This window comes from Annulohypoxylon truncatum (genome assembly GCF_022578515.1).
Source record: "Annulohypoxylon truncatum strain CBS 140777 unplaced genomic scaffold F4807scaffold_23, whole genome shotgun sequence".
NCBI lineage: Eukaryota > Fungi > Ascomycota > Sordariomycetes > Xylariales > Hypoxylaceae > Annulohypoxylon > Annulohypoxylon truncatum.
Genome location: NW_025953809.1, coordinates 41,243 through 61,237, shown reverse-complemented (window position 1 = coordinate 61,237; position 19,995 = coordinate 41,243). Strand labels below are relative to the sequence as shown.

General features: G+C 51.4%; 6 protein-coding genes across 6 annotated transcripts; 2 read left to right on the top strand and 4 right to left on the bottom strand.

Annotated features, from left to right (window-relative positions):
• Positions 1-488: 488 nt before the first annotated feature.
• On the top strand, positions 489-1,881 carry F4807DRAFT_153993 (uncharacterized protein). Its single transcript, XM_047993251.1, has one exon. The coding sequence runs from the start codon at positions 631-633 to the stop codon at positions 1,729-1,731; it is 1,101 nt and encodes a 366-aa protein (XP_047852644.1). The 5' UTR covers positions 489-630; the 3' UTR covers positions 1,732-1,881.
• A 969-nt stretch (positions 1,882-2,850) lies between these two features.
• F4807DRAFT_431635 (nucleotide-diphospho-sugar transferase) lies at positions 2,851-4,814 on the bottom strand. Its single transcript, XM_047998525.1, has 4 exons — positions 4,628-4,814; positions 4,509-4,565; positions 3,273-4,442; positions 2,851-3,203 (listed from the first exon to the last, which is right to left on the bottom strand). Exons 1-4 carry the CDS (start codon positions 4,691-4,693, stop codon positions 3,177-3,179), a joined length of 1,320 nt encoding a protein of 439 aa, XP_047852643.1. The 5' UTR covers positions 4,694-4,814; the 3' UTR covers positions 2,851-3,176.
• A 331-nt stretch (positions 4,815-5,145) lies between these two features.
• F4807DRAFT_431630 (proteasome) lies at positions 5,146-6,734 on the bottom strand. Its single transcript, XM_047998524.1, has 4 exons — positions 6,334-6,734; positions 6,090-6,274; positions 5,604-6,022; positions 5,146-5,546 (listed from the first exon to the last, which is right to left on the bottom strand). Exons 1-4 carry the CDS (start codon positions 6,355-6,357, stop codon positions 5,419-5,421), a joined length of 756 nt encoding a protein of 251 aa, XP_047852642.1. The 5' UTR covers positions 6,358-6,734; the 3' UTR covers positions 5,146-5,418.
• A 490-nt stretch (positions 6,735-7,224) lies between these two features.
• On the top strand, positions 7,225-10,411 carry F4807DRAFT_153937 (uncharacterized protein). Its single transcript, XM_047993250.1, has 2 exons — positions 7,225-7,468; positions 7,631-10,411. The coding sequence occupies exons 1-2, from the start codon at positions 7,462-7,464 to the stop codon at positions 10,234-10,236; spliced, it is 2,613 nt and encodes an 870-aa protein (XP_047852641.1). The 5' UTR covers positions 7,225-7,461; the 3' UTR covers positions 10,237-10,411.
• A 2,056-nt stretch (positions 10,412-12,467) lies between these two features.
• F4807DRAFT_153921 (uncharacterized protein) lies at positions 12,468-15,470 on the bottom strand. Its single transcript, XM_047993249.1, has 2 exons — positions 12,914-15,470; positions 12,468-12,841 (listed from the first exon to the last, which is right to left on the bottom strand). Exons 1-2 carry the CDS (start codon positions 15,269-15,271, stop codon positions 12,509-12,511), a joined length of 2,691 nt encoding a protein of 896 aa, XP_047852640.1. The 5' UTR covers positions 15,272-15,470; the 3' UTR covers positions 12,468-12,508.
• A 3,278-nt stretch (positions 15,471-18,748) lies between these two features.
• On the bottom strand, positions 18,749-19,447 carry F4807DRAFT_461851 (acyl-CoA N-acyltransferase; the record flags this gene model as incomplete). Its single annotated transcript, XM_048001737.1, has 1 exon — positions 18,749-19,447. The coding sequence occupies one exon, from the start codon at positions 19,445-19,447 to the stop codon at positions 18,749-18,751; it is 699 nt and encodes a 232-aa protein (XP_047852639.1).
• Between the last annotated feature and the right edge of the window lie 548 nt (positions 19,448-19,995).

Here is a 19,995-nt window from a genome sequence, read left to right as displayed (position 1 = left end):
ATGAAGCGATTCGGTAGCCAAGCAAATGCTGCGGCTCGCCAAGAGGACATTGATACCCCTTGGCGTTGCGATCTTGTTTCATCTCATCGCTACCCCGGAATCTCGCTATGGCATCACAGCCTACCAGAGATCAAAGCACGGCGCCTTTTTCTATTGTTAACACTCGAAACGATCCAATGTCGGCTTGCTCGCGACACGGCACTTAGAGAAGCGATGTCGATCGCAGAAGAGGTATCGCGTGCGCTATTACCGCTTTGGGAGCTCTGCCGGGCGATACTATATACGTACAACTACCTAGCCTCCCCCCTCGAAGAAGATCCATTCTTTTCCTTCCTTCGTTCCTAGCCCGATATTCTCTAGCAACTCAAAATTCACACCTCCAGGACGAGTTGGAGGGTAGTTGCCCGCTCATCAGCATTCGGTCTCTCGTCGAAGCACGGTCTCTCCTCCCGATTACGCTACACGACTAATCCCAGGTGGAGGAACGTGTAATTCCGAACTCATTCATCGGACAAACAAGGTCAGGAGGACGCGAGAAGAGCTCTACTCGTCTCGACGACGATCCATTCGCTTCTCTTTATTCCGCTTCATTTTTTTTTAGTTACCTACCTACCTACTCAGTCGCACAGGATGGCGTACCGTTTCCCCAGCACCATCAGCGCAGCGCGCGTCGTGACCTTCGTCAGCACCGCGGCCTGGATCCAGGGCACCAGCGCGAGCGAAGCCGCGCTGCCGGAAGAAGCCCTCAACAACTTCCTGCGCCGGCACGGCGTCGGCGCTGCCACCAAAGTCGGGCCCAGACAAGCTTCTGCCTCCGCGCCTGTCGTGGCGGCGCCTAAGGACGAAGACGACGAAGAAGAAAAAGAAGAGGCGGACTCGGTCTCGTCCGCGTCATCCGTCAGCGGCGACGGCGTCGAAGAAGACGGCGCCTCGTCCGCGAGCTCCGCCGACTCGACGCCGAGCAAGGCCGCCGCCGCCGCCGCCGACTCCGACCCGGCGCAGACCACCGGCAGCTCTACTAGCAGTAACCCCGCCGTTTCCGGTTCCAACACCAACTCTAACGGTAATTCCGCGCAGGCCGGCATAACCGCCGCGTCCTCGGGCCAGCCGGCCATCGGGTCCGCGGACCCGCCGGCGCTGAGCACGGGCGCGAAAGTCGCGATCGGCGTGTGGAGCGCGGTCGCCGTGGTCGCGCTGGCGGGGCTGATTTATTTCTTTAGTAGGAGGAGGAGGGCTAGGATGGCGATGGAGGAGATGAATGCGCTGCGCGATGAGGAGTTCGAGAGGGAGAGGTCGCAGAGGGGGATGTCGGAGGCGGGAGGGTTTGCGGGAGGAGGGGCAGGGGGTCCGCCGATAAGTGCTGTGGCGCCGTCGGTGTATTTGAGGGATAGTAGGGGTGGAGGAGGAGCGGGAGGAGTAGGAGTAGGAGCAGGTGTGGGAGTGGCAATGGGAGGAGGGATGGGAGGTGAGATAGGGGGTATGGGCGGTACGAGCCGTGCGCCGAGCGGGCAGTGGATGGCGACGCCGCCGTGGCAGGACTCGGCTCCGACGTGGAGAGATTCCCATCCGTGGAGGCAGTCGCAGCCCTCCGTCGTCGGGGCGCAGGATAGGTTCCCCGCGGGCTCCCGGCCGCCGCTTCCGCCTTTCGCTCCGCAGAACACGAAGCCGGAGGATGATAGGCGGACCGAGTACACGGCCGAGACGGAGAGTACGATCTTTGCTTATCGGTAGAGGTTGACTGGAGTTGCGATAAAAAAAAAAAGTAAAAATGGAGCGGTATTATTACTTACGTTCGTCTCGCGGACTGAGTCTGTGGTTATTATGTGCATTATTACTAGATCGATTCTTAATATTATTCATGGCCGCTTCCGAAGTGTGTAGTCTTACTTCTCTTCATAAATGCTTTAGACCATAAAATGTGAAAATTGCTATAGTTACAATTCGTAGTTGGGAAGATGACTTGGATTATAAATCTGTCTAGAATAGGGGGTGGACTGGTTCAACAACCCGGTGGTCGTGTCACTGGGAGATAATCTTGTTAGTCGAATCATTAGGTACCTATGGACCCAATACCAAAGCAGAGCCTTTGACATAGGTATGTAATAATTTTCTAGCTACCTAGGTAGATAAATCGTGATCGAACGAGAAACTACCAGTCCTTCACAAGAGACTGCTGCCTCAGGACTAACCCTACCTAGGTAGATAAGTAAATAGCCATTGTATTGTATTGGAAAATATCTGTTTTGTTGAAATTGAATCACATAGCTGCCCTATATAGGCAGGTAGGTATCTATCAATACATTAATAGATATCGAGTTAGCTGTTGTTCTTTCGATACTGGAACTGAGATTCAGGGGTGCCTGTATGTGTAAATAGATTCTACATTTCAATGTACCTACCGGCTAAATTGATCAACGACGCATTTATACCTATGGCTCAAATTCTTTCTTACAGGCAATGATGGTTATTAGGTTTAAGTATGAAAAGCCCCTACAGTTTATGGAAGTGAAACTGGGAACACATCTGGATCTCTCTTCCTTCGGAACACGTAGGTACGGTACAATTTTAGTCTTCACGTTTCTCGACGCCCAGATACTATGATATAGACTATTTTCAATATTCAGCCGTGACTAACTTCGAATACACCGGAACCATGGTCTTTCCAATTGGTAAGTAGAAAGCTAATAGTCCTTATTTGACCCAGCTATAGCATTGATCATTGCCTACGACCACCTAATCTCTCTGCCAAGATCAAAGTGAAGAGTGTTCAACTGCCATCAAACACGATGAAGTGATTCCATCGGTTTCGATCTCACATCATACGAATCTATCATTGTTATAATTTGTTTTGGAGATATGCTTTAACATTATACTTCAGCATGACATTGACGATTTCATCTGCTTGTACGGTCAACACGATAAGAGAATAGCCTAGGCCTGCAGGCCAGTAAAACCGCAATCATGAGTTGAGTCAAAGCAAGCGCGTCGTCAATTATATAAAAGTCCTAACTACCTCGCTTGCTAGCATGTCACGCCGTAGGTATCACCGCATTTTTTAATGTCCATTAGTCCATTACACCGAAGACGGAACCCGACTGTGCCTCCTTAGATCCATAGACCCTTACATTTCATAGGAAGATGAGAGGCCTGTAAGTTGATCCGTTTACCCAATCTTCTTACATAATGACTTCGTTAGCGACATCCTGGAGTTATGTTAGTCCAATCCTGCACAGATGATTTCGTTTTGGGGGAAAAGAGATGTAAGGACTTACCCTCTTCAACTCCTTGAAAGGCAAGCAGACACAGTTCTGCACGCGCACTTCATCTCCGACACCGCATTCCTTGCCTAAAATGGTAATACTTTGTACCTTGACGCCGTTCTTCACGATGCTAGTCGAGTGGCTCGTGACGGGTGTAGGTGTACCCTCGACACGGGCCCAGGCACCTACGCGGCTGTTCCAGCCGACAATAGAGTACAGAACGCAAGCATCGTGCTTGATTTCCGCATCCTCAAGGACGATAGACTCCTTGACACGCGCGCCGGGTCCGATTGTTACACGGGGTCCGACCGAAACGTTGGGGCCGAGCTTGGCAGTAGGATCGACGTGGGCGGACGGGTGGATGAACACGGGAGGTATGACGTTGGGAGAAGGCTTCGAAAGCTCGTTGGATCCGGTCTGGTAGGCCTTCTGTAGGTATAGCGCATTGGCCGGGACGGCGGAGCCGGCGGTCTTGATCTGGCGCCAGAAGTCCTTTGTCTCGTAGACGAAGAACTGCTTGCTATCGGCGAGGTCGCTTAGGATGTCCTGTTCCAGACGGATGACCTCGTTCTTGCGCTCCTCGTCCTCTTCAGCCATGAAGCTCGACTCGAGGTTCTCGGACGACGGGTACGAGACCAACCTGGGTCGGTCGGTTCTTCGCTTGATGGCGGTCTTGATGCTGGGGAAGATGGCGTCGACGCTGAATAGGTATACGCCGCAGTTGATCAGGTTGGATATGTGGCTTTCCGGCTTCTCGACGTAATGTAGGACACGGCGGGAGTGCTGATCGGACACAATGCAACCGAAGTTGGTCGCGGCGTCTTCGCTCACCCGCGTTCCCAGAATGACAGCCTCGGCATCCTTATTGTCGAAGAGCTCGGCCATCTCGTTGAGCGGGAAAGAACAGCACACGTCCGAGTTGAGGACGAAGATGCGCTCGGGTCGGCCCTTGAGAATCGCATCTCGGAAGTGGTAAAGGCCGCCTGCGGTACCTAGGGCTTGGTATTCTCGTAGGTATTTGATAGGGAGGTTAGGGAACTCGGAGGCGGCTTCTTTGATGAAGTCCTTGAATACGGATTCGTCGTAGTAACCGATCATGACAACCTCCTGAATGGAGGGTACTTTCGCAATAGCGGTCAAGCAGTGCCATACGATAGGGTGTCCAGCAACGTCGAAGAGGGGCTATAGCACCGTTAATATGCTGGCGACGTTGTTGGTAATGGATCCAGAGTCGATCGGCAAACTGACCTTGGGGACATCGAGCGAGAGAGGGCGAAACCGGGTTCCTCTCGAAGGGCCGCCGACCTGTATAGACGATCTGGTTAGTGGGGTCTCGTCTAAGTGTTAGAGGCCAGGAATGCGCATACTAAGATGACGGCCTTGGTGCCTTTATTAGCACCATTGGCTTTCTCTCGAAGGGGAACCTGAAGCATGATTATGGAGAAAGATGTAGACGTGTATATAAAAAAAAGGAGTTTTAGCTTCTCTAAGCTAAAAAGTGTCAGATCATGAAAATGAACGGAAGTATGCTCGAGATGTTTTTATTTGGCGGGGCAGGGACACTGAACACTTTTAGACTTTTAGGTTCTTGTCCAGTGAAATACCCAGCGTAACTTCCTGGGTTCATGCAGCTGCAGCGACCCAGAAATGACGACGATAGGGGATTGGTCCAGGGCATTCGCTCACATGCGTGCTAAATGTGGAGGCACTAATTGGCCTACCTAATTGACTTTCAAAGGTATCAACTTTTGGGGTCTAGACTCGGGTTGGATCAACTTAATGCCTAGGTGCCTGATACCTAATACCTAATGTATTCTGTACCCCTGGTCCGATTAAGTAATCAAGCTACAGTGACACATGTGCAGTAAAAGGTAGCACGGATATATAACGTTAGAGACTGTCGTCATTTATGAACTCTTATGGGATTCAGACTTGGCGTTCCTAACTAGTAGGTACCTAATTAAGTCCAGTTCAGAGAGCAAGCCAAGCAGTCGCGACTTCATAGTGCCATGAGCTTGTCATGTTGACCACGACGATGTGTTGGTCTCATGTCTGGATAGTGCTCTCATTGGAAGTTGTATTGATACACTATCGACTCCACGTAAACTCAAGTCTACGGGGCCTGGGTTCTAGACATCCGGGCATCTAGATTTCTTGCTTATTTATCCTCCGCGCTCTCGTCCTTTGCTAGATCATGCTCCTTCAAGAGCGCAGTGATCTCGTCCGCGCTCCAAAGACGGTGGTAGATCTTACCATCCTTGGTCTGTCCCACCGTCGCAAATTCGACTGCAAGTTATATTAGCATTGTAGCAGGCCATCATAACAACGTATTAGTCAACTCACTCTTCTCGCTACTCAGTTTGGTAGAATCCATGGTCTTGCTCAGTACCTTAACTGCCATACCACAGGCCTCTTTTAGCGTGCAATCCTCCTTGTAGTCCTGCTTCAACAAGCTTGAGGCGCTCGCATTGTTGGCGCCGGCGCTTGTGGCCTTCCAGCCGCCATAGTTACCTGAGGGGTTGCTCAGGTAAAGTTGGAACTGTCGCTGGGGGTCCCATCCCGCGTAGATGAAGGATACACCAAACGGCCGCAGTCCACCGTGTTGAGTATATCCTTGCTTGAGATCGCATAGTCTTCGCACCAGCTGTTCGCATGGAATATCCTCGTTATAAGTTAGGAGGTATCTTTGGGCGGCTTGTCGAGCATAGTTGATGAGGATGTTCGCATCGGCCGTCATGCCAGCTACCGCACAAATCATGTTGCTGAGGCTTGTTAATATTTCTACCCATATATCCAATAGAAACGGCTAGACGAAAAATTGGCACGCACTCGTTTAAGATGTAAAGCTTCTCTGCCGACGTATCTTGCTCTAGCAACTTCGACGTAACTTTACGTTCGGCGGCGAGGACGATACCATCCTTAGCCAGGATTCCGATCGCAGTTCCGGCATGAGATATAGCCTCGAGGGCATATTCGACCTGATACAAGCGACCTTCTGGGGAGAAGATAGTAGTCTGTCGAAAATGTGAGCTATTGCGCATAAAGTGTAGGTAGCTCCCGAGCTTTAGCTTACTCGGGAATCGTAACGGCGAGACATGTTGGGAAATCCGGCCGTGAGAAATCGTCAAGCGGGTTGATTTCTCTAGCTTTGGGTATTTAGGTTAATTGATGGAAGGAAACCGGCGGATGTGGGTTCTTGGTGGGATTGTTTGTTAGTTGGTTATCGAAGTTGAGAAGACTGGATGCTGCGAATTGATTGCTGGAAAGGGCAGGGCTGTAAACTAAGGCTACCCAGGTAGTAGCTAGGCAAGAGCTCCGACGCGTACAATGCTGTCTGGAAGGTGCCCTCCAAAGTGTGATGCAAGTATCCACTAGGTAAGTACGTACCCCGTCTTCTTACAAGGCTACTGTGGCTAGTGGTTGAGTACCGCTGAGGTCAAGCCAGTCAAGCCACAGAAAACACAGCACTTCTAGAATAAACCTTTTGCTTACACTAACCTAGAATTGTACCTCCAGATTTCAAGAGCTGCCCAGCAACCCGGTACGATAGCTTACATAACCTTTGTATTGCTTTGCCCGAGGTCCGTGCTCCCAATCATCCCCCATTTTCTCCATTTTACAATTGATTTCAACGGTCAGGACCTCCACTTCGCGACCATTTCTTTAGCAAAAGCTGGACCACGTCACAGCACAATCCATAACATGACACTGGACCATACCGCATAGCCTGGTCTATACACGCATGTCACATTGTTTTGCTGCTTCTTTCCGCTAAGACGTTGGTTCTGTCGCGTCGCTAGCTTAATTGATCAAAATCGCGACATCAACATCGTCCACCATATTCCGCCATATACCCCCGCCATACCTGCGTCGCCGTCACCCGATTACCCGATCGCAGAGTTCGCGGGTTCGCGAATCCCTCTACTAACTGAAAACACGAAGAAAGAGACAGGAGGTTAGGTCTCAATAGGTGTTAAAAGTGCTTGGGATCGTATTTCGGTCGTTTCGCCTCTGCCTTCGGGTCACATCTTAGACCAATCCAGCTTTGTAGAAGACGTGATTACCTTGCCAATTTCTCCAAAATCGCGGCGCAGCGTAGACAAATCTCCGTCAATCCTGAGCAACTGCTGAGCAACTGAATATTCAACACTCCTTTACTTAAGCTCCATATCTCCCGCCTGAGGTCAACCGATCCCTCGTGATGTCTGGTAAGCGCGTCCGCTTCAGCGCCGACACTGCTAGTGGCAGTCCAAGCCCTCCTTCATCCCGTACTCGATCCAGCGCCGACAACACGCTGGATCTAACCCTCCCAAGTGACTCCCATCGTCCAACAACACGTTCACTAACAGGGACGCTTCTCGCGTCAGCAGAGCACGAACCACGTCGATCCGTGCGAGCTACCAAGGGTCAGCACACGAAAGCCTTCGATCAACTCGAGAACGGACCGGAGCCGAAGCGAAAGCAGACCAAAAAGGGAAGCAAGAAAGTAGAGAAAGACGAGAAGCAGGACGAGGAAGAGATCATTCGATGTATCTGCGGTGCTACGACACAAGACGACGACGCTAATGAAGCCTGGATTGCTTGTGATCAGTGCGGCGCCTGGCAGCATAACGTATGTATGGGGTTGAGCATCTTCACGGAAGATTTGCCAAAGGAATACTACTGCGAAGTATGTAAACCTGCCGACCATAAGGTAACCCTCGACGCGATAAAGAAAGGAGAGAAGCCATGGGAAGATCGCCAACGCAAGCGTCAGGAGGAGGAAGAGAAGAAACGCAAGAAGGGCGGTAGAAAGAGCAAGGGCAAGAGAACAAGCGACACGAAGGACCGCGCATCGCCGAGTGCTGCCGCTGCGAACGCAAAAGCGAAGCCATCCCCGACGCCCGATGTTAAGAAGGAAGGTAGCGTCGCCGAGTCTGAGCCGGTCGCTAAGGGCAAACGTAAGTCCCGCGATCACTCGCAAGGACCGCAGAGCAAGCTTCGCAAGGTTACAGCAGAGCCGACCCAGGCGGGCCCATCAGTTCCGAAATATACTCCTCCGAGTGATCTCCCAGACAGTATCCAGAAGCTAGAGGGTCCTCGAAGACAAGCAGCACAAGGCCTGCAGAAGTCGCTCGATGCCGCTATTGATCTCGCCGAGAAGAAAAAGCTCTATTCTATTCCCCAAGGTTCATCCAAGAAAAGTGTTACTGAACGTCTAGCTATTGAGATTGAGCGTGCTTTTCTTGATACCCATCCGAATACCTCCCACAACGCCTCACAGCTTCGGACACTTATGTTCAGTCTGAAAAACAATGTTGAGCTTGCAGCTCAAGTGCTACATAGATCATTACCGCCTACCTCCTTTGTGGTGATGACTGGTGATGAACTGGCGACCAAGGAGCAACAACGCGAGACTGCTGAGATGAAGGCTCGTGCCGAAAAGCAGTCTATTCTAATTACGGATGATGGACCTCGGGTTCGACGAACCCATAAGGGAGAAGAGCTAGTAGAACAGGATCACTTTGCAGTTGAGGCTGAGGACGCTTCATCTAACCTTCGCCGCCAAGGGCCTAGGGAGACAAGCGAAACCGCCAACGCGAACGCGAATAGCGAGCCGGCTCCATCCTCTGCTGACAAGTTGCCATCTTCTACCAACCCTAGTAGATCCAATTCAACTAGTGGACCTCTTCGAATCGAGACTCAACCCCAGCACTCGCCCAAGAAGTCTGACTTTGATATTGGCAAGGTCTTTTCTAGCGTGCGCTCACCTTCAGCTACGCACCAAAGACGAGCTTCGGCTCAGGTTCAACCAACTGGACCTGTTGATGATCCCGAAGTCGATCGATTGCTTCAGGAAGACGGAACAGATTCGCCACCGTATTCTCCGTCCGAGAATATTGACCCGGAAGTTGTCTGGCGCGGTCCTCTAGTCATGACCAATGTGGGCGAAGTCGATGTTGTAGCGAAGTATGCTGGCGGAGCCGACCTTAGCAAGGTCAGAAATGTCGCATGGAAAGATCTGATACCCCCTTTGCTTATGGTTGCTGGTCGGATCACCGAGGAGAAGGCTATTCCCTACTTATGTGGCATGAGATATAACAACCAGGTCGACTTGGTAATCACCAGTCTCACTCCAAGCCACCCAGCAGATTCCAATGCGCGCCAGCAGTTCCAGAAGATCATTGATTATTTTCAATCAAAGAAACGATATGGAGTCGTCAACGAGAAGAAGCTTGGTAATGTTAGAGACACGTACTTGGTACCGGTGGCGGAGGGTGACGGCCCAATTCCAGAGCCGGTACAGAACATTGACGGTCATCTTGTACCGCTAAAGCGTTCGGAGCCCATGCTCTTGATGATATTTGTGTATCGAGATGAGAAGCACTTTCAGATACCAATAGACCAGCAACGAACCGAGCTGCAGAAGGCCGCCTCGGTAGCGTCGCCGGCCCAAGGATCCCCGACTCCCTTTCAGTCGAGACCATCCATGTCGGGTCCGACATGGTCACCCGCAACCCCACAAGGATCATTCGGGAATCAGAATGCAGCGCCGCCCCACTATAGCCAAACGCCAGTTCCACCGCCCAAGATTCCAGGTCAACCGGTGATGCCAACACAGCGCCCGGCTCCAGCAGTCCCAATGCAGGTGACCCAGGATCCCATGGTGCCCGCTTTACGAGCTGCGCAAGCCGAAGGGGAGACGAAGGCCAAGGAAGTTCTGGGTGAGCTTTTCGATAGCCCCATCGTCTCGTTCCTACTCCCTCACGCCGCCCGTATGAAGGAAGGTGAATGGACAGCTGTCCGACGAGCTCTGGAACGAGACAGCAGAGCCCGCAGCGACTTGCAGCTTCTGAGCAAGCTCCTTACGGAGGATGGTAACAATGTTCGCAAGCCAGGACCGCAAGCAAACTCAGCGCCGTCTGGTCTCGTTCAGACGACTCTCGCTGCGGCGACGAATGAAACTTCGGCGCCAGCAGCCCAACCTAAGACTTGATTCTCCAATTTCTCGATAATGGAGATGGTTTTGTTTAGCTAGCAATTCCAACGTCAGGTGTTGGAATTTTGGTACTGATTCACACTACGAGCTTTTTGAAACAGGCTCGATATATGGTTATCCCTAGTGAGCTTACATGGGACGCTTGTACGATTGGCATGAGAGGATTAGGGATACTCTTAAGCAGCAAAGTCCAATCGCAATAAACACCAATTCTCGCATTTCCCCTTGTCGTGGTTTACAGTTGAACTTGGCTGTTTGCGCCACACCATACAACGCTACTAATTGGTGTATATTCTCTCGGTGATGCTATATGATGAAGGAACGGTCAGGATGGTCATATCCCGCAAATGGTGTGCTATACTCCGCTTTTGGTACAACGGAAAAGGAACGTCTACCTGGTACCTGGTAGGACTTCCGCAGTCTGTGATGATATATTTCAGGTCAGTTTTTCCCGAGGTCAGCTTACCCTTACTCATACTCATTTCTTTCTGGGCTGCAGCAACTGACGAAGGGTCGAACAGAAAATGGCGCCTCGCGCATTTGTCAATCCCACCTTACGAAAAATAATCCATTTCCGGAATTTGTGTCGAGTTTCGCCGTTACAGAAGTGCGGCTGTTGTGTGTACGTTGGCTGGCGGCAGATGTTGCGATAAGCTCCACTGGCTTTCTTGCTCACAACCGTCTTGTTCAAATGCAATTTTGTAATTAGAAAGACCTCGGTTATCTTGGCCGAGGGCGACACAATTCAATTTCCCTTTCTCTGCCCCATATCAAGATTGGAAATCGTCGACGAGAGCCATGACTCTGTTCGTAGTGAAATGTAATCTGAAGGGGAGAGAGATGTCTTGCCCGACCAATATGGCCTCTAGGTTTCTATCACGATGGAAATTGGATACCCTTATTTCCCTATCCAGTATCTAAGCTCGCCAGTAAAAATATTCATTTAGATCCAGTACTTACTCGCTTCCCATTTCACAGCGACCCAGTGACAAAGCATTCGATACTTGACCAATCGAGCGGTTTGCAATTATCTGATTCTAGTTGATTTGAATACATACCTAGGTGGTTTACTTGTAATAGATGGATTTCATAGCTAGTAGAACAAACAGATAGGTGCCAGCAAAGAGTTAGCATACTTGAACCGCTACCGCTTTTGGGTAGTAGTGACCGTTATGATTGGATGGACTGGGAAAGACAGGCTTATTTATAGCCTGCTTAAACTTACGCTAGTCTACAGGTACCATAAGTGTCTAAGTCACTAGAAATAGCGACCATTTTACTTCTAAGCTGCTAAGGAAAGGTAAGTGTCACTAAACTTTGTTGATCACATCGAAATTTCCTAGGGAAAGTGTGAAGTAGGTATGTATGTTGTTGAATTAACTAATAAAAACCAAGATTACTATGCAAAATTCTAAAATCGCTAAAGATCCCAACATCCCCCTTTGGAGCTCGTGCTCATTGTCTAGACCTTGGTACATGAAACATGAAGTGACGGCCGCGACAACCTTACACTAGCAATACAGATATGTGAGGGATTCGAATACATGATTTGAGGTTGGCCTCAATTTCCCATTCCCCCGAATGAAATCTTTTAGTTTCCCGTTTTCCCTCTCCCAATTCCCGATGATGGTATGACAAGTGTTTGGACAAAATAGAAAGAATGGACAAAGGAGAAGAGTAGATGAAAATGAGTGTGTAGTGGGGTTGGCTGCTGTAGCGAATCCCCTGAAATCCGTTGACACGTTGACAATCTTATCCACTGGTTCGTTGCGTTCCAACCCTTCCCCAGTACGAATGACGACAGCGGACAACAATACATGTTACAGCTGACAATAGATCAGGAAAAAAATAAGAGAAGAAAATGTGCCGGACGCGATCGACTTCCCTCTCGTCGATCGCCCCATGCTTTTGTGTATCCCGGAATAATAACCCAATACCTGTAGGACCGCGACGGGGACGGATCATGGATATCGTGGACTTCGTTCAACTCATCACTCATTACGATGATGCAAGCGAACAGCGCCGACCCAGTTCCCGCTATCATAACCTCACGGTCCCGCTCTATCATTTTCATTTTCGTTCCGCTTCCCATTCCGCTTCGCTTTTTTTTGGTGAATTTTTTTGGTCGTTTTCTTGGTATCGTTGTTTTCGGTTCCTCCTCTATCAAGTCGACACTCTTTCACGTTAGAGTGGGCTTCCTTCCATTAGGTATGCATTACCTCCTCTCACCACTCCCCCGACTCGATTCGAGCCTCGATATCGCACAAGTTTACGACGGCGACCGATCCCGACCCTTCAAGCCATCGCGTGTCGTAATGTAGCAGGCATCCTTGTCCTTGCTTGCTCTGACGAAGACAAAGCTGCTGGACGGGGATCTGCTCTGGCGCTTCGCGGCCCGCGAGTTGCTCCGCGACTTGGCCTTGTCTTGGAGCTTCGCGACCTGCTCCCTGAGGTCCATGATCATGGTGTCGCTCAGCGCGCGGCCGGCGTTCGCCTCGGTGAGCTCGACCGTCACCTTGGCCAACTGCGACATCAGCGACTGAACCTGCGACGTCAGCCCGGGCACCTTGTCGGCCTCGGTCTGCAGCTCGTCGATCCGGCCCTCGAGCCCGTTCTTCTCCTGCTTCAGTGCCGCTACCTTGTCGCTCTCCGCCTCGAGGTCCTTCGTCTTGGCCTCGAGCCCGGCTTCCAGCTCCGCCTTCGCTTGCGTCAGCGGTCCAACCTTGGCCGCTTCAGCTTCCAGGTCGCTGGTCTTAGCCTCAAGCTCGGACTTCTCTTGAGATAAAGTGGAGACTTGGGCTGAGAGATCCTTGACGCTGCCTTCGAGGGTGACCTTGTCCTCCACGAGCTTTGTGAAGGCCGACCCGCCTTCGAGGTCCTTGACGCTGGCTGCAAGCTTGTCCTTGTCTTCCTGCAGTGCCTTCGCGGCTTCGACATGCTTCGACACGTCGGCCTCGAGGCCTGCGGACTTCTCGGCGCAGCCCGCGTGTTCTAGGCGTAGGGCTTCGAGGTCTGCCTCTAGCTTTGCGAGGTCAGCAGCCCGCGTCGTTAGCTCTCCTTTCTCCGTCTCGAGACTCTTGTTCTGCTCCCGCGCTTGGCCGAGCTCGGTCTCGACATTGACGAGGTTGGCTTGCACGCTTGTGAGTTCGGTGCGAAGGGCTAAGCTCTCGGAGGCGAGGGCTACGTTGGCGTCTTTGGCGCCTGCTACCTCGGTCATGAGACCGTCGATCTTGGACTGCTTGTCGTCGAGAATGTCCTTGAAGTTGAGCGTGTCTTGGTCGCGCTCCTGCTTGGAGGTCTCGAGCTGCTTGCCCAGGTCGCTCTTGGTCGCTTCGAGCTGTTGTTCCAAGTCGTTCTTGGTGCTGTCGAGCTGCTTCTGAAGATCATCCTTGGTCTCCTCGAGTTGCTTCTCAAGACCATCTTTGGCGGTCTTGGCAGCATCTAGCTGGCCCTGGAGCTCGGTCTTCTCGGACTGTGCCGCCTCGAGTTGCTTCTGGACCTCCTCCTTGCCGGCCCTCTGGGTCTCGATGTCCTTTTCGAGCGTTTGCTTGTTGGACTCGATCGCGGCGACTTGTGTCTTGAGGGATGCGATCTCTTGCTCGAAGTTCTTGACTTTCTCCTCGAGAGCAGCCTTGTCGCTTTCAAGATCCTCGATGTGGCCTTGAAGCTTCTCCTTCTCCTTCTCGAGTGCCTCGACTTCTTCCACCAATGGAACGTTGCTTGCTTGTGCTAACTCAAGGTTCCGGACTCTAGCTTGGAAGTGAACGGACTCTGCTCGAGCGCTGTCTCTCTCGTGCGTCAACTCCTTGACTTCGTGGTCCAGGTCCCTGAGCTCCTTGTTGAGATCCTTGATCTCCCTGTTGCGAGAACCAATCTGCTTCTCGAAGTTCACTGTAGCAGACTCAAGGTTGTCGATATCATGCCTGAGTGCGTCCTCCTGCTCCCTCTGAGCGATATCTCGGTCCTCCAACTCTCGCCGAAGTCTGTTGAGCTCCTTCTCGAATCTCTCACTGGCGTTTCGGAGGCTGTCCCGTTCCCTCTCTAGGTCAATTAGCATCCCTTGCTGCAATTGATAGTTGCTTCTGAACTCGTCGGAGATCTGCCGTTGCTCCTCGAGATCTCTGAGGATGAGCTCCTTGGAGTTCCGCTCCAGGTTGAGTATCCGGATAATCTCCTTGTTCTCCTGACCCCGGGTAGACAATTGGACGGAGGCATCGTCTACTTCCCTCCTCAACCTACTGCCTTCTTTTCGGAGAGTGTCAGTTTCTAACTCTAACTGATCAATCTTGTGCTGGAGATCCTTGTCTGATCTCCGAGCGAGCTGAAGTGCTTGGGATTGGGAGGGGGCTTGGGACTGGGTCTGGGACTGGGAGGAGGAGGATTGTGTTGTTGAGGGGACGAATTGGATGTGGACAGTCCTCTTCTTCTCCGGAACAGGAGGCTTGGTTACCTCAGACGACGTCGACCGGGTCCGTGGCCGTGTCCTTACGCTTCTTGCTGGTGGCACGTGACGGACATGCTTCACTTGTGTTGAAGGCTTCGTCGGCTTCGGTGGTGCGTCTGACTCTGATATAACGCTGGTGGCTTGAGTATTAATTGACAGGTCCGAGTCTGTTACGGACTGAGTGTCGGTGTCGAAGGTACTGTATATGTCGCTGTCCGATGGATATGTCGGCGACTGAGGCGCAACTTGGTACATCTGCACTTGTTGCTCATGTCTGCCTCGGTTGAAGCGTGCGGCCAGCGGGTCTTGCGGCCGCGTGGGAGTTAGGGCTGTGGGTGTATGTGTGGGTGTGTTTGCGTTCTTCAGTATACCTCTGAGAGGTGCTGGGGTTTGTGATGATGATGTTGTTATCCGGCTAGGTGATGTCTCTGCTTCGGATTCTCTTGAAGTGGGGGTCCGCGAGGGTTCCCGAGGCCGTGACAATTCCCGGGGTCGTGATGCTTCCCGGGGCCGTTCTACAAATGATGGGAACCCGCCCGGCATGAAGGGCCGTTCGGCGGGACGGCTTGCTCTAACGTCGATGCTCATTCTTCCTCGTTCAAACTTTTCAAAATATTCAGATCTTTCAGCGTACTTTGTCGTACTCTGGGTGGAATTGGTAAGTTAGTGCTGTTGAGAAGAGTGCCCGGCTTAGTGATATTGGTACAATTTCTTGAATTGAAGAAGTGGTGTGGTGATGGATCATTTCGTTGGGATGGGGTTGGTTTTTGTTGTCTGGGCTCTTTATGAGACAAGGTGAGGCAAACGGTACACTGGTTGTCGACTTTTCCTAAGTGAGGATCAGGAGACACCACAAAGGGAAGGCTGACGGGTACTTGAATAATAAATTGGATATTTCATGACACGGTAGGTGTGATGACAGAATCATCTAGCTGCTGTTGGAAAGCCGCATATACAATATGTACTAGACTGCGCAACCCGCGTGCTTACCAGGATACCATCCCCGGGTCTGCCTGCAAGGGAAGTGCTGTACCTACCTGACTCACCGCGAGGCGCCCAATTAGTTTAGGGAACGTATGCCCAACGGGCCCCGGTGGAAAAATTGGAAGAAAAAAAGTAACACTGTAGGGGCCATGATAGCGTAGGAGGCGTACAAAGAGTACAAGCCAGAACAAGCGTACAAGAGGTCTACCACCTGCCTACAAAGTTGTACCTGGTGAGCACGGAGGCTGGATCAGATGCTCGACTGCCCAACTTACTACTGCGACTTATTTGCGACGTTGGGCACGCATGCATTTCGTATAAGATGATTGGTCGGAGGCTAGGTGACGACGGAGGCTACTGGTGGCCACTACGGATCCATCATGCTAATGGATGCGAATGGATGCCAACCCCATACCCACCCCACCCCCTATATTTGCCACCATTTGCCAAGTCACAAGAGGCACTAGAATCACAAGAATTTCATAAAATTACTGACCTATCTCCTTGGCCATCACAGTTTTCGGAAACATTCGTACGCAATTCTTCGTTGGCTAATGACGTCGTTTAGGTCTCCTCTGCCCTACAATTTTTCATTATTCCCAATATTACCCTCGCGCGTCTGCACCCCCCGGAGGGCTATGCGATGCCTTAGCGAGCGAAGGAGAGCCAGTCCGAGCCCGTCTAACATTCTCCGGACCGTCGCACAAGGGCTAGACTTACATTGACTTACATTGATTTATATAGGATTGGACACTTCTGCATCCCTCATAAGCCAACCGTTGTCCGACGGAAGCAGTCGAGCCACTTTCTCAATCTGTTTCGAGGTTATTTTCAGTGCTACACGCCCCCCGACGAAGCCAAGAACCCCGTCATAACCGTCTCGCCCTTATTGAGTCGTCAATTGTGTTGTCAAACTTAGGCAGACCAGAGCAGACCAAGGCAGACCATGGCGGACTAACTTGGCATCTCGGCTCTTCCAGTGGACAATGGGGGGGATCGTCCATCCCAGCGCCCCTGATAGTCGTGATAGTCCGATTGAAATTTTCCCACTGGCAGGGCGACCGTTCCTCTAGCAGAGCGATTAACGACGCCGATAGATGCCTACGGTGACGGCTCGTGTTCGTCGCGCCCATCCTTACTACACTTGGATAAACTTATGATACTTATGATGGCTTATGAAATCTACACTGTGCTTCGACTTATTCATTGGTTTGGTCACGAATTAATTAATTAATGAAGAAGAACGATGATTGTGTATCGTTTTGGGGGGTTTTCGAAGGGTCCGCCGACGATTGTCGATAATGTGAGACAATCATTTGATCAAACGGTCGACACCAAGTTTTTGGAGGATTCAAAATGTCTCACAAGTGACTATACTATTTAGGTAGGTCATATATCGCCGGCCGATATCAAGTGATGGGTGATGGACGACCGCATCGAGATCTCGGTGTCTATCACCGATTGTCTATCGATTCATCGATTGCCCAGACAAGCACTGACAGCAGCAGCATAACTCTCGAGAACCAGATTCTTGGTGCAATGTGCAATGTGCAATACTTGCTTGCATGCATTATTCGATTCAACTTTCCTTATGATTTTCTCATAAACATTGTTCCGATAGGTAATACCAGAACGCGCTGCATAAAACAGTGCGTAAGTGGAGCGAGTGGGAAAGGGTGGAAATGACACCAGTTCATACTAGTTCATACCGTAGTTGATGAATCGCCGTCTATGCCATAGAGAGGGCATCCCCATCCTCCACCTCTGCACTGTGCCTTATAGTTGAATCGTTGAATCGTTGAATCGTCGACTCTTAAAGCTTTCAAGTAAGAATACACATCAGCTTGCATCGCAGTAGCGTCCATGTGCTAAGTAAATTCATGCTAACCTAAGCCAATACCGTTCACCTACCATACAAAGCCATACATACCGCACATGCTTGACGACCAAAACATCTTCTGGCTGCTGCACGTGATCTATATTCATGTGGTCTACATTCGGTCTACCTCTGTGTATACCCACGGTACATCGAGTACTCGTGCTGTACTTCCTGTATTTTACCAGCCCCCCCTTTATTCGCGAGGGACTGTATCACCTTGGGCTCCAAAGGGCACGCAATGCGGAAAATGCTAGAATGGTTTACCGCGCTGCTGTGCCGGGGCCCGTCAGCGATGATAAATCCCAAAGGGACTCTTTTCTGATTGATACGTCATCGGCGTTTTCATTTTTAACCCAAGCACGAAATCAGGGACGAGAAAGGCCGGCTGGACGGTCGTTCGAGGCCCACCATCCCTGACTTCGTTAGCGGGAACTCGGGTTTAATCAGGTAAGGGTAAGGGGACCCAGGTTTTTCTTTTTCTTATTCCAGTAAAAGAGATCCAATGTATGCGCCTCTCTATGCATCCGCCTAGTGTAGATATGTACAGGTAGGTATGTATGTGCCGTCTGCCGCCCGCAGCCCCCCGACGGGAAACGCGGGGGATCGCCTGTTTCGAACGACAGGACACGCGCTGTCCGCGGCGGAGCTGCTTCCAGCGGCCCCCAATCACCGGCTCCCTATATATACAAGCGCGGGCCATTGGTCGTACGGTGGTCTCGTGAGTCTTGGGTGCGAAGCGCGTCTATTTCCACTCCTTCGCCCGATTTTGACGGAGGCGGAAATCCCTCTTCCATAAAACCACCCCCGGTCTTAACCCTAATACACCACAATACCCTAAACAACGGCCAGACCAGACCCAACCCGCCTTAAGGACACAGACCACATAGCCCTGCAAGACTAGGTATCCAGAACATTTAGACCAGTCGAACCCCATCGAGCCCAGACCGAGCCCGAACAACACAACACGACACAGCAACAACAACACAACCGCCAAACCAAAAAAGAGAGAAAAAAAAAGACCCTTAATCCCCAGACTGAACAACGTTTCGGCGGCCTCCCTTCATCACAGGTAAGGCTAGGTAAGGCTGGACAGGCACCTACATACCTATCAACCTGCCAACCAACCTACCAAACCTCCAGTACGTACCTAGGATATACATACGTACCTAGAATACCTACATACCTAAAATACGAATACCACTTCACGGCAACCGCCTCGACAACCGCAGGTAAGCCACCCCGCCCTTGTAAAAGGGCTTGCCTTCACCCTCAGCGCGCCAAAAGCCGAAGCGCTCGTAGAAGGGCAGGGCGCTCGCGCGGGCGTCGCACCAGAGGCTCGTGGCGCCCCGCGACGCGGCTTCGTCGACGGCGCGCCGCAGCAGCGCGGTGCCCGCGCCCTTGCCCTGCCACCGGTGCGCGGTGGCGAATTTGCGGAACCGCGCTTTTGTTGTGGTGGTGGTTGCGCCGTTGGGCTGGTCGACGAATAGCGAGAGGACGCTTATTAGTTCTTCTCCTTCTGAGGAAGAGCCTGCTCCTGCTAAGTTCCCGGAGCCGCACGTGCTGCTGTGACTGACATTGTCCTTGGCGTTGTTGGCATTGTCCTGGTCAGTAGGGTCGCCGTCATGATTACGGATGTTATTGTAGTTGTTGTTGTTATTGGCGTCGACGCTGTGATTGATCCCAACCTCGCCGTTACTGCCATTACTGCTGCTGATAAACGCGCCGAAGTGCTGACCGGCCTCGTCGTCGGGCAGCTGCACGTAAGACATAGGTTTGTCGGGCCAGAGCACAGCGTGTCGCAGGGCGTAGGTCTGCTGCGCCGAGATTTCCCTCACGATCACTGGCGGCCGCCGCGACGCAGTCGGGCCTGTGGGAAGCGTCGCTGCTGGGCGAGGCTCCATGTTGGGTCGATATCTGGTTCTATAGGCAAATATATCGATCCCGCTTGCCCAATGCGATGCGCGTAGCAGAGATCCATGGATCCCACGGGATCCCTTTGATGAGTCAGACCCGTAACTACTAAGTAAGTAAGTAAGCTTAGCCTTAATAGTAATACCAGTAATACCCTTAAAACGGCAAATGAAGAATGGAAACTTGAGGGACTTAATTTAGCGGCGGGCTCTCTTTGCTGACACCTGACAATTCTTATTCGAACATTTGGCCCCACAGGGGTGGGAAAGGCTGACAGCTGCTGACGGGTTTCCTGCTTATACATACATCCGTACATGGCATGTGGATAGATCCCGATATAGGTAATATAGATTCCCTATATTAGCCAAAAGGGGGTAAGTATAAACCCCCTTATAATAACTGGAACACAGTGGTTGCTTTAGACACGAGCTTTTTCTCAATAGAAAACAACGGACAACACGAGTTTATGGCATGGACCAATATCCACATAATGTCATGTAAGGCCGCGTAGACTGTAAATTGCTTATGCTTAGTTGGA

Excerpts from the sequence above, each read along its gene's own strand:
- F4807DRAFT_153993 (XM_047993251.1), top strand. The coding sequence starts at position 631 with ATGGCGTACCGTTTCCCCAGCACCATCAGCGCAGCGCGCGTCGTGACC.
- F4807DRAFT_431635 (XM_047998525.1), bottom strand. The coding sequence starts at position 4,693 with ATGCTTCAGGTTCCCCTTCGAGAGAAAGCCAATGGTGCTAATAAAGGC. Across the intron at positions 4,566-4,627 it reads GCACCAAGGCCGTCATCTTA|GTCGGCGGCCCTTCGAGAGG; the intron begins GTATGCGCATTC and ends TCGTCTATACAG. Across the intron at positions 3,204-3,272 it reads CTTTCAAGGAGTTGAAGAGG|GATGTCGCTAACGAAGTCAT; the intron begins GTAAGTCCTTAC and ends ACATAACTCCAG.
- F4807DRAFT_431630 (XM_047998524.1), bottom strand. The coding sequence starts at position 6,357 with ATGTCTCGCCGTTACGATTCCCGA. Across the intron at positions 6,023-6,089 it reads AAGCTTTACATCTTAAACGA|CAACATGATTTGTGCGGTAG; the intron begins GTGCGTGCCAAT and ends AACAAGCCTCAG. Across the intron at positions 5,547-5,603 it reads CAAACTGAGTAGCGAGAAGA|TCGAATTTGCGACGGTGGGA; the intron begins GTGAGTTGACTA and ends TATAACTTGCAG.
- F4807DRAFT_153921 (XM_047993249.1), bottom strand. The coding sequence starts at position 15,271 with ATGAGCATCGACGTTAGAGCAAGCCGTCCCGCCGAACGGCCCTTCATG. Across the intron at positions 12,842-12,913 it reads AGCTGGAAGCCGGGCTCGAG|GGCCGGATCGACGAGCTGCA; the intron begins GCCAAGACGAAG and ends AACGGGCTCGAG.